Below are 10,000 nucleotides of genomic sequence, written 5' to 3' on the forward strand. Positions count from 1 at the left end.
ACGTCGCTGTAGCCTTTCTAGCCACAACCTCCCCGTAGCTGTATCCCTTCTAGTCACAACCTCGCCGTAGCTGTATCCCTTCTAGTCACAACCTCGCCGTAGCTGTATCCCTTTTAGCCACAACACAATGGACAGATAATGTACTCAATAAATAGTTCCTACTACTCGTGGGTTGACTGTTTCTTGTGTGAAAACGCTCTGGAGTCTCTGGCTCTAACAAAATAAAATCATCAGCATGTTCTGAATATTTAAGATGTTTTAGGAAACGATGATCTTATTTTCTGTTTAACATTCATTATCCATTCAGACTGGCCTCCACTTCTTCATGCTGTTGCTCTTTATCTCGTAGGGGTGGGTGGGTGAATATGTGTGTGAATATGTGTGTTTTGTCCTGCAGCTGGCTCAGAGTGTGATCGAACTGAACAACCAGATTCAAATGAAGGACAAAGAGATCCAGAGCAACGAGGCCAAGTCAGTACACACACACACACACAGACACAGTCACACAGACACAGTCACACAGTCTCACACAGACACACAGTCTCACACAGTCTCACACAGACACAGTCACACAGACACACACACACACACACAGGGTCTATATCACAGAAATGAATCCTGTCCTATCTCAGGTTAGACGATCCTGAACATTGGATCCAACGTGAATGAATAACAGCTGTGTGTGTTGTCAGGATGTTGGAGTACCAGCAGCAGATGGCCAGTCTGGAGGGAGACTGTCGGGAGCTGAGGAACTTCCTGCAGGTAGGAACCAGCTGATCACGTCACCTGACCTCACACGGTCTATCTAAACCCACCAGACTCCATGTAAATAATCAGTACTTTTATCATCGTAAAACACACTTCTCAAAATGGACAGAAACTAAATGAAACTATTAAAAGCCGTCTTGGTTCATCTTTCCACTGTTCCAACAATCACCACTCTGGTTTGGTTGAAATAAACCCTTAATTCACCCATTTACATGTGGAGATATGCTGGCTCTATACACGCTAAAAGTCCTGATTATTTACATGGAGTCTGGTGGAAATATGCTGGCTCTATACACGCTAAAAGTCCTGATTATTTACATGGAGTCTGGTGTAGTTTGGTGATGGTGATTTCGGGGCTGTTTCATGTTAAACTAAAAGGATCCTACTCTTTAACTAAAAGGTCTATCTCTGTAGGGATCCATCCCATAATGTTGTCAGACACTTAGAATAATAATCTGAGTCTGTCAGCAGCAACAACAGAACTTTTAGTGACTCTAACTGCTGCTGAACATTAGTCCTGTAGGGTAACATTACAGCTTGTTACTAACTGCTGCTGAACATTAGTCCTGTAGGGTAACATTACTGCTTGTTACTAACTGTAAGAGTGTTTTAGAGGTGTGATGAAGGTCAATGATGAGCAGTAAAAGGTCTGATTACCCAGAATCCTCTCCTGCAGGCCTCTGGCTCCCAGCAGCCCCAGCTCTGTTTTCCCATCATGCTCTAGTGGTGCAGTGGTGGTCCCAGCAGCTGCTGACAGACACAGGAAGTGACATCACAGTGTGAGTGTGTACAGAGAGCCTGCAGGCTCAGTGTGATGACTCCTTTCCAACAGAACCAATCAGAGCGGAGTGTCAGGCCGAAGGGAGAGGAGGGAGATGATCTCAAGTTTTCAACCTGAGACCTTCTGAACGCACAGGAAACAGGAAGTTAGTTAACATCAGGGCTGTCAACAGACATTCAAATGTGCTCGCTGCTTCCTAAAATCTTTAGCTTCCTGTCTGAGGCCGTTCACACAGCTTGTGTGTTTTGGATCGATCAAATGAGACAAAGATAAAAAGGGAAAAGAGCATTTTTTGTGCGCTCACTACCATTAATCACATTTTACTTCGTGTTCCCAGCAGTTTCTCTGTGATGGTTATCAGATCTTTTATTGTGGAGGGTCAGGGTGATGGGGATGACTTCCTGTGTGTAACCCTTTAGGACCTGGAGAGAGCCAATCAGACACTGAAGGACGAGTATGACGCACTGCAGATCACCTTCTCTGCTCTGGAGGAGAAGCTGCGGAAAACCACAGAGGACAACCAGGAGCTGGTGTCCCGCTGGATGGCCGAGAAAGCTCAGGAAGCTAACAAGCTCAACGCCGAGAACGAGAAGGACAGCAGGTAAACACCATAGACATATATAACCTGGACCACCAGACCCCGTGTCTCTGGATGGAGACCAGTGACGTCTCTTTCCCGGTGATGGCTGAGCATTACTGAGCAGCCTCCAACTGAGCTTGAAGACGTAGATGTGACGTGAGCAACCTGTCTGAAAGTTGGAAGTCTTCTGGTAGCTGTGCCAAGAGAAATCTCAATCATTCCCAATCTAGCAGAGACGGAGAGCGTAGGTATATGTAAGGAGATAACATAGACACAGGCTCATTATTGATCACTAAAATGATAGTTAACATTAGTCATTACACTTAAACAGCTGATGGAAGTCCAAACTGCCTGAGAGCTTCTCCTGTACTATACGGTAACTCCTCTACTATGAGACAGGAAGTCTCGTGGTTATGACCCAATCGTTAGCCTATTGTTATAAAAACGTCTGCTACGGAGCCATAACGTGAGCTACAAGGTAATGGAGCCTTTTATACGTTGTTGTGTTTCTATATAGAGTCTTTAAACGCTTCAGATGTAAAGGTATTCTCTGTCAAAGTGACGTCAGAATGATTGGCAGTCAATGGGATGCTAACGGGATCCCATTGGTAAACACACCTGAGACCTGTACTTGGTAAACACACCTGAGACCTGTACTACCAAGATCAACACACAACCGTGAGCGCATTGGCAACACGCGGCTCAACAAGCCGACAAAGATACGTAATTCCCTCCGCTGAAAATCCATATCTTTCATAAAGATACCATCAGGGATGTTAACGGGTGGTCGGTCTCTAAGGCTATGTTCAGACTGCAGGCAAAAGTGGCCCAAATCAGATTGTTTTTTTGGGGTCAAGTGACCAGGTCACTTCTTCAGAAGTAGTGTGAACACTCAAATCTGGAGGGAGAGGGAGAGAGGGAGAGAGGGAGAGAGAGAGATTTTTGCGTCACCATATGCACGCAGATTTCAGAAAAGTGAGAAGGCACCGCCACTTCTGCGTTTTCTCTTCCGATCGTTTCCATCTCAACATAGTCTTACCCAACTGTAAGCCGGCCTTCTCTGATTGAGTGTTGTTTTTAAGCCACTGCATTGTCGGCTGTGTGTTGAGTTATTTTGAGAGGACAGCACATTTACTCTCTTATACAAGCTGTAACCTTCATACTTTACATTGGAGCAAAGGCTCATTTCTTCAGTGTTGTCCCATTAAAAGATATAATGAAATATTTACTAAAATGTGAGGGGGGTACTCACTTTTGTGAGATACTGTATGTGATCTCTGTTGATGTGTGTTTCAGACGCAGACAGGCCAAACTGCAGAAGGAACTGGCCGACGCAGCGAAAGAGCCTCTGCCCATCGACCCGTCAGTACTTTAAATTATTACATATTATTTCACGTCTGTCTGTGACATTAATATCTGCAGCAGCCCGCTGGATGTCTGTGCTGTAACTGTGAAGCTGTTGTCTGTCTGCAGAGACGACGACATCGAGGTTTTGGCGGAGGACGCAGGGAAAGGTGGTGGAGAGACGTCCCCCAACAGAGCACTCAGCAGAACTCCCAGGTCAGACCAGGCACGCACGCACACACACACACACATGCACGCACAGACACACACACACACACACGCACGCACAGACACACACACACACACACACACGCACGCACAGAAACACACACACACACACGCATGCACAGACCAGACACTCGCACACACACACACGCACACCGTTCAAAACTTTTAGGAACGGACCAAGTTGCCTCTAAAGTACTCAGTAATGAAAAATGCCTCTTGAGCCCACACACAGACACGCATGCACACACACACACACACGCATGCACACACACACACATACACAGACACACACATGTTGTATAATGTAGTATTGCTGTGTACATGTGTGGTATAATGTAGTATTGCTGTGTGTGTGCAGTAAGAAGAACTCCCAGCCTCCTCCGGCCGGGCTGCTGGACTCCATCTCCAACATATTTGGGTACGTAGATCTGAGAGCCTCTATCCACCTTTCTAATGGCTCTCTGCACAGACGCTGTTTTCATTAACACCCTGTCTGTCTGTCTGTCTCTCTCTCTCTCTCTCTAACTGTCTGTCTCTGTCTGTCTGGCTACCTGTCTGTGTGTCTCTCTCTCTCTCTAACTGTCTGTCTCCCTCCCTCTCTCTCGGTCACCCTGTCTATCTACGTGTCTCTCTCTCTCTCTGTCTTTCTCCCTTTCTGTCTCTGCCTGTCTATCTACTTGTCTCTCTCCCTGCCTGTCTCTCCCGGTCTACCTGTCTGTCTACCTGTCTGTCTGCAGAGTGTCTGAGTGTGTTGATCCTGGACTGGTCTCAGCTCCCTGCAGGTGAAAGACTTTGTGTGTTCACTCTGTCGGCTTTCTGATCCACACGTCACTCGGTCACTTTTATTCTTCATAAAAACCAGATTTCTCTGAGAGGAAACTGATGTGATTGGCTGTCAGCAGAGAAACCGACGTGTTGATGGTTGAGCCGTCAGTGTAAACCGTTTGTAGTAGAGATGTTCTGACACCGATACAAGAATCTGAAAAGCCTTCGATTCTGCCTAAAACGCTCGTATCGTTGAGTACCGATCCGATACCACATAATATAGACCTGAAGAAAATCTCCTTTAAAGTAGATTATTTCAGTTGTGACTCGCTGTCAAACTAGGTTAGGGGGTTACTTAGTTAATGTTTCACAAAGATAGAAATCATATCTCATCCATGGGTTACAGGCTTTTAAAACATAATATCTGTATATTTTACCACGCTGGTGTCAGATCAGCACTCGGTATGAGCTGATAGGCAGGTTCATGGTATCTGGAACATCTCTAGTTTGTAGTGGTGTGATTATTCTTGGCATTAATCTAAATACTTAATCAATAGTCAGTCGTAGAGACGTGTTCAGTGTTTCCCACAGGTTGAGAATTTACTCGTGTTAGTGTCAGGATGTGACAGCGCGTGATGACAGGGGGTAACAACCTGACTCTGATAAATAGGTTTGGGTGCCAATAGGACACCAGTGCCGACGTAAACGGTAGTAATGAGACCGAATAACAACGAAAATTTTGGTGCCTCATTTCGGTGCCTGACTTTACACTACACTCGACACCAGCTAACGTTAGCCTACCGTTAGCTAGCAGCTGGATTAAACACAATGGTTAAAATGCTGACAGCTATCGTTAAGCGGTGTAAAGTGTGACTGTATTTACCTGTAGAGGACTCCAACAGCGGGACGTAACAGTCTGACTGCAGCTGCCGACGTCTGAAAAACACACACGGTGCGTTCACTTGTACCCCGCCAGCCTCATGGTGCATTCAAAGTTATTGTAAAATACCCTTTTCCCATCTGGTGCTTGTTTTTGTCGTTCAACAGCAATTTACTGGTGAAATAAGTAACTGTTATAAGTTATAGTTATTACATTATTATTAAATCTTTAATTTTGACCACATGGCCTTTACGATAAACAAGCCGTTCTTTAATGTCGCCGACTGTTTAGTACCTTTCTTTTTTTAAACTCTATTAAAAAGTATCGTTTTAGGCACCAGCACCGTTTGAAAAGTACCGCTTTAGCACCGGTATCGGAAAAAACCCAAACGCTACCCAACCCTGCTGATAAATGACGTTCAGGGAGCTTCACAGCGGTGTGGCTGCGCTGGTTCCACGGTTTTATCAGTACAGTTAATCCCACGGTAAAACGCTGACGCTGTCATGCATGCTGCGCCCGACGTCACAAGGGGGAGGGGCTGGAGGCTGCTGGTCTTTGTGCGCTGTAAACAATACACTGTTGATTGGAAAAACAATTTAATTTGGATTTTATCTACCTGGGGGGGTCTCGGTCTACCTGGGGGGGGTCTCGGTCTACCTGGGCGGGTCTCAGTCTACCTGGGCAGGGCCCCCCAAGTAGAACCTCTGTATGGGAAACACTGTGTAGTTCCTGTGTACAGTTTCCTAACACAATCCTGTTGATCCTCCCAGTCTGTCTCAGTTATCTTGTGTTAGAATCACCTGTAGCAGTACAGACACACACATACCACACCTGTAGGAATATGGGACTGTAGGAACAGAAAAGGCGACGAAAAAAGGTGACGAAAAGTCGACGCATCGCCTCTTCGGTGCCTTACAGTCAAGAGACTGTAGGAACTCTGGGTACTGGAGACATTGCTCTGCATGTACGGAACAGAAAATCTGCAGACTTTCTCTCAAGTTAGCAGCTAACAGTAGCGGTTCAGGGTTTATCCCGGTGGTAAGTGTCTTTTCTCGTAACACAGCCTGATGGCAGCTGTAATGTAGCGTCCTTTAGTTTCTGTGATAAGAATCATGGACAGGTTTGCCAAATTTAGAAAAGCTAAACGCAGATTCCATACAGCCCTACATTAGGTCAACACTAAAACCTAACTGGAGATTTGGGAATGTATGTCTTAGTTTGCTAGCGAGCCTTCCCGCTGTAACTGCAGTTTATGTCTGAAATACATGAAGAGTTCAGCTCTGTTTTAATGAACGCTCCTCTTCCTCTGCAGGCGTCGCCCTGGAAACGCTTTCAACACGTCGTCTGAAAACACTGAAGCTCCTTCAGGAGTGTGTGCCGAGGTTCGAGTCCCATCCACGGCTCTACACGTTTTCGTAAGTAACAGGACTGTTTTAAGCAAAGAGAGCAAAATCAGAATTTCAGAAAAACGTCAGCCCCTAAAAACGGAGGTTTGGAACCGGTGCTGCCAACGTTATGGTTTTGAAAAGTTTGGAAACGAGGATGCACGTCAGTCTTGCAGTCCTCTTGGTACATCCCTTAGTGTCACCTGATTGGTCGGTGATGAGCAGTAAAAGGTCTGATTACCCAGAATCCTCTCCTGTGGTCCTCTGGCTCCCAGCAGCCCCGGCTCTGTTTTCCCATCATGCTCTAGTGGTGCAGTGGTGGTCCCAGCAGCTGCTGACAGACACAGGAAGTGACATCACAGTGTGAGTCTGCACAGAGAGCCTGCAGGCTCAGTGTGATGATGACTCACATCCAACAGAACCAATCAGAACGGAGCGTAAGGCCGAAGGGAGAGGAGGGAGATGATCTCAAGTTTTCAACCTGAGACCAAAACAGGAAGAGAAACACAAGGATGTTTTATTCAGAGTTGAACCTGACTGTGTCTGTGTGCGTGTGTCTGTGTGCGTGTGTGTGTGTGTGTGCGTGTGTTCAGGATGCCCATGACGGCGAGGTGAACGCTGTGCGGTTCAGCCCCGGCTCTCGTCTCCTAGCAACAGGAGGGATGGACCGGCGGGTTAAGCTTTGGGAGGTCGTCGCTGGTAAGTTCAGAAGAAAAGTATTTTCAAACAAAACGAGGCTAGCTTGCCCCTCCCTCCTCCTCATCCCGTCCCCTTGAACTCCTTTCCGTGCTTCCGCGCACTTACCCTCCTAAACCCCACCCCAAATCCTTCTTGTTGGTTATTGGCTGGACCACTGGTTTGTTATGTTCAGTTTGTTTTTGTTGCCGTTTGTGGAGCCTGGGCTGTCTACAGAGACCGTACAGTGTGTTCAGGGGACAGGCAGCTAGCAGATAATGAGAAGATGTTTGCTGTATGTGACAAAAAATGTTGTAGCCTAAAAATCGCTTAGAGCACCTTTAACTCTCCGTTTCAGTAACTTGAAACTATACGTTTGTGTTTTAGGTAAGATTTAGGTCTTCAGTAATGGGCTTATACACAGCTTTTTATTTATTGTGTTCAGTAGGAACCAACAGGCTTTAATCTTGTTATATTCCCTGTGTGCAGGTCGCTGTGAGCCGAAAGGAGCTCTGACCGGCAGCAACGCTGGAATCACCAGCATCGAGTTCGACAGTGCTGTAAGGGTTTTTAATGTTTGGTGTTTTATTATATTTACATGCTTTATTATGTCACCTCCCGGTTGGTCAGAAAGTGTAAAATATATTATGGTGTCGGTAATAAACTCTGACGGCTCTGAAGAGTCAGCTTTGGTTTGACACAAAGACAAAATGTTTCACGCTTGTGTGTTTTTGTTTTTGGCATTTCGTCAGCTACAGCGGTTATTTTTCTGCAGATTATTTTCATAATTTACAACAGTTTAGTCTATAAAATGTAAAAAAAAAAACAACAACTACAAAACATACTAAACTGAACAGACTCCAGGGCTTTCCTGCCATTATAAGGTTTAGGTGCTGAATTCTTTTCTCAGATCTAATGACTGTAGTTTGACTTCTTTAGGTTTAAGTTTTGTCTTTAAGCTTTCTGAGTGTTTATGTATTATCTGCTCTAGCTTTTCCAAACATTTTAGACACAGATATGGAGATAACGGTCCAAAATTATGTTTAAAAGACTACCACAAAGAGACACACAATGCATCAGGGAAATTTTTTTTTTTTAACGTAATATTTTGTTGAGGAAAGAAGCCGAAACCCCCTCTAGATACACACCGCTATGTCTACCACAAAGCTCGAGAAACACTAAACTTAAAACAAGTCTACAGACCATTCTTCGTTGATTGTAAACAGTTCAGCCGTACAATGGTGGGAAAACTCTGGTACCTGCTGGTCTGATAGGTGTTGTGTTCAGGTACATGTTGTGTTGACAGTTGTGTTGTGCTTAGGGCTCGTACCTGCTTGCGGCCTCCAATGACTTCGCCAGTCGGATCTGGACCGTAGACGACTACAGACTGAGGGTGAGTCTTTACAGCTCTCAGCTCACACACTGAGCTTCACTTGCCTGTCACATGTTCATTCTACTTAATTACAGAACTAGGGTTTAATAACAGAACTAGGGTTCAATAACTACTACTTAATTACAGAACTAGGGTTTAATAACTACAACTTAATAACAGAACTAGGGTTTAATAACTACAACTTAATAACAGAACTAGGGTTTAATAACAGAACTAGGGTTTAATAACTACAACTTAATAACAGAACTAGGGTTTAATAACAGAACTAGGGTTTAATAACTACAACTTAATAACAGAACTAGGGTTTAATAACTACAACTTAATAACAGAACTAGGGTTTAATAACAGAACTAGGGTTTAATAACTAGAACTTAATAACAGAACTAGGGTTTAATAACAGAACTAGGGTTTAATAACTAGAACTTAATAACAGAACTAGGGTTTAATAACTACAACTTAATAACAGAACTAGGGTTTAATAACTACAATTTAATAACAGAACTAGGGTTTAATAACAGAACTAGGGTTTAATAACTACAACTTAATAACAGAACTAGGGTTTAATAACAGAACTAGGGTTTAATAATTACTACTTAATAACAGAACTACGGCTTAATAACAGAACTAGGGTTTAATAATTACTACTTAACAGAACTAGGGCTTAATAATTACTACTTAACAGAACTAGGGCTTAATAATTACTAAATAACTACAACTTAATAACAACTAGGGCTTAATATTTACTACTTCATAACTACAACTTAATAACAGAACTAGGGCTTAATAATTACTACTTAACAACTACTACTTAATAACAGAACTGGGGCTTAATAACTACTACTTAATTTCCCTAATTTTTACATTTCTGATTGGATATCAGGTTAGGTTCCAACACCCGTTTATCTTAGCGTCTAACCCAAGGGTCCAAAATGTTGAAGAAAGACCTTTTTTTTAATTTTTTTTTATTTTTTTTATAAATATTCCAGCTATTTTCTAGTGAAGTTATTCTTAGACGCTGGCTAAAACCAAACATTCCTCTATGGGTTAGGGTGGGTGAGTGAGTTAGTTAGTTAGTCAGTCCTATGCAGGAAGAACCATAAATAATATTAATAACTGTTCTGCAATCTTGTGGTCGATGATGTAAAGTAAAAGGTCTGAAGCTCGGCCCCCCCTCTGTTGGCCATCTTGGCTCCCAGCAGCC

At 43.9% G+C, this 10,000-nt stretch overlaps 1 protein-coding gene and 3 non-coding genes across 4 annotated transcripts in view; all 4 read left to right on the forward strand.

Moving 5' to 3' along the window:
- The window catches only part of atg16l1 (ATG16 autophagy related 16-like 1 (S. cerevisiae)), a 15,584-nt gene that overhangs the window by 2,066 nt on the left and 3,518 nt on the right, over nt 1-10,000 (forward strand). The window contains exons 5-14 of the mRNA XM_078244576.1: nt 398-471; nt 693-762; nt 1,969-2,150; nt 3,426-3,491; nt 3,603-3,689; nt 4,060-4,119; nt 6,659-6,761; nt 7,325-7,430; nt 7,896-7,966; nt 8,728-8,799. Coding sequence (XP_078100702.1) covers nt 398-471; nt 693-762; nt 1,969-2,150; nt 3,426-3,491; nt 3,603-3,689; nt 4,060-4,119; nt 6,659-6,761; nt 7,325-7,430; nt 7,896-7,966; nt 8,728-8,799 — 891 coding nt within the window. The remainder of the gene's footprint in view (nt 1-397; nt 472-692; nt 763-1,968; nt 2,151-3,425; nt 3,492-3,602; nt 3,690-4,059; nt 4,120-6,658; nt 6,762-7,324; nt 7,431-7,895; nt 7,967-8,727; nt 8,800-10,000) is intronic.
- On the forward strand, nt 1,394-1,670 carry LOC144513493 (small Cajal body-specific RNA 6). The gene has a single exon (XR_013501133.1).
- On the forward strand, nt 6,941-7,220 carry LOC144513492 (small Cajal body-specific RNA 6). Its single transcript, XR_013501132.1, has one exon.
- Nucleotides 9,930-10,000, forward strand: part of LOC144513494 (small Cajal body-specific RNA 6) — a 281-nt gene continuing 210 nt past the window's right edge. The window contains exon 1 of the transcript XR_013501134.1: nt 9,930-10,000. This exon is cut by the window's right edge and continues 210 nt beyond it. This is a non-coding gene — a non-coding RNA (small Cajal body-specific RNA 6).

The sequence above is a fragment of the Sander vitreus genome, unplaced genomic scaffold (genome assembly GCF_031162955.1).
Source record: "Sander vitreus isolate 19-12246 unplaced genomic scaffold, sanVit1 ctg262_0, whole genome shotgun sequence".
Taxonomy (NCBI): domain Eukaryota; kingdom Metazoa; phylum Chordata; class Actinopteri; order Perciformes; family Percidae; genus Sander; species Sander vitreus.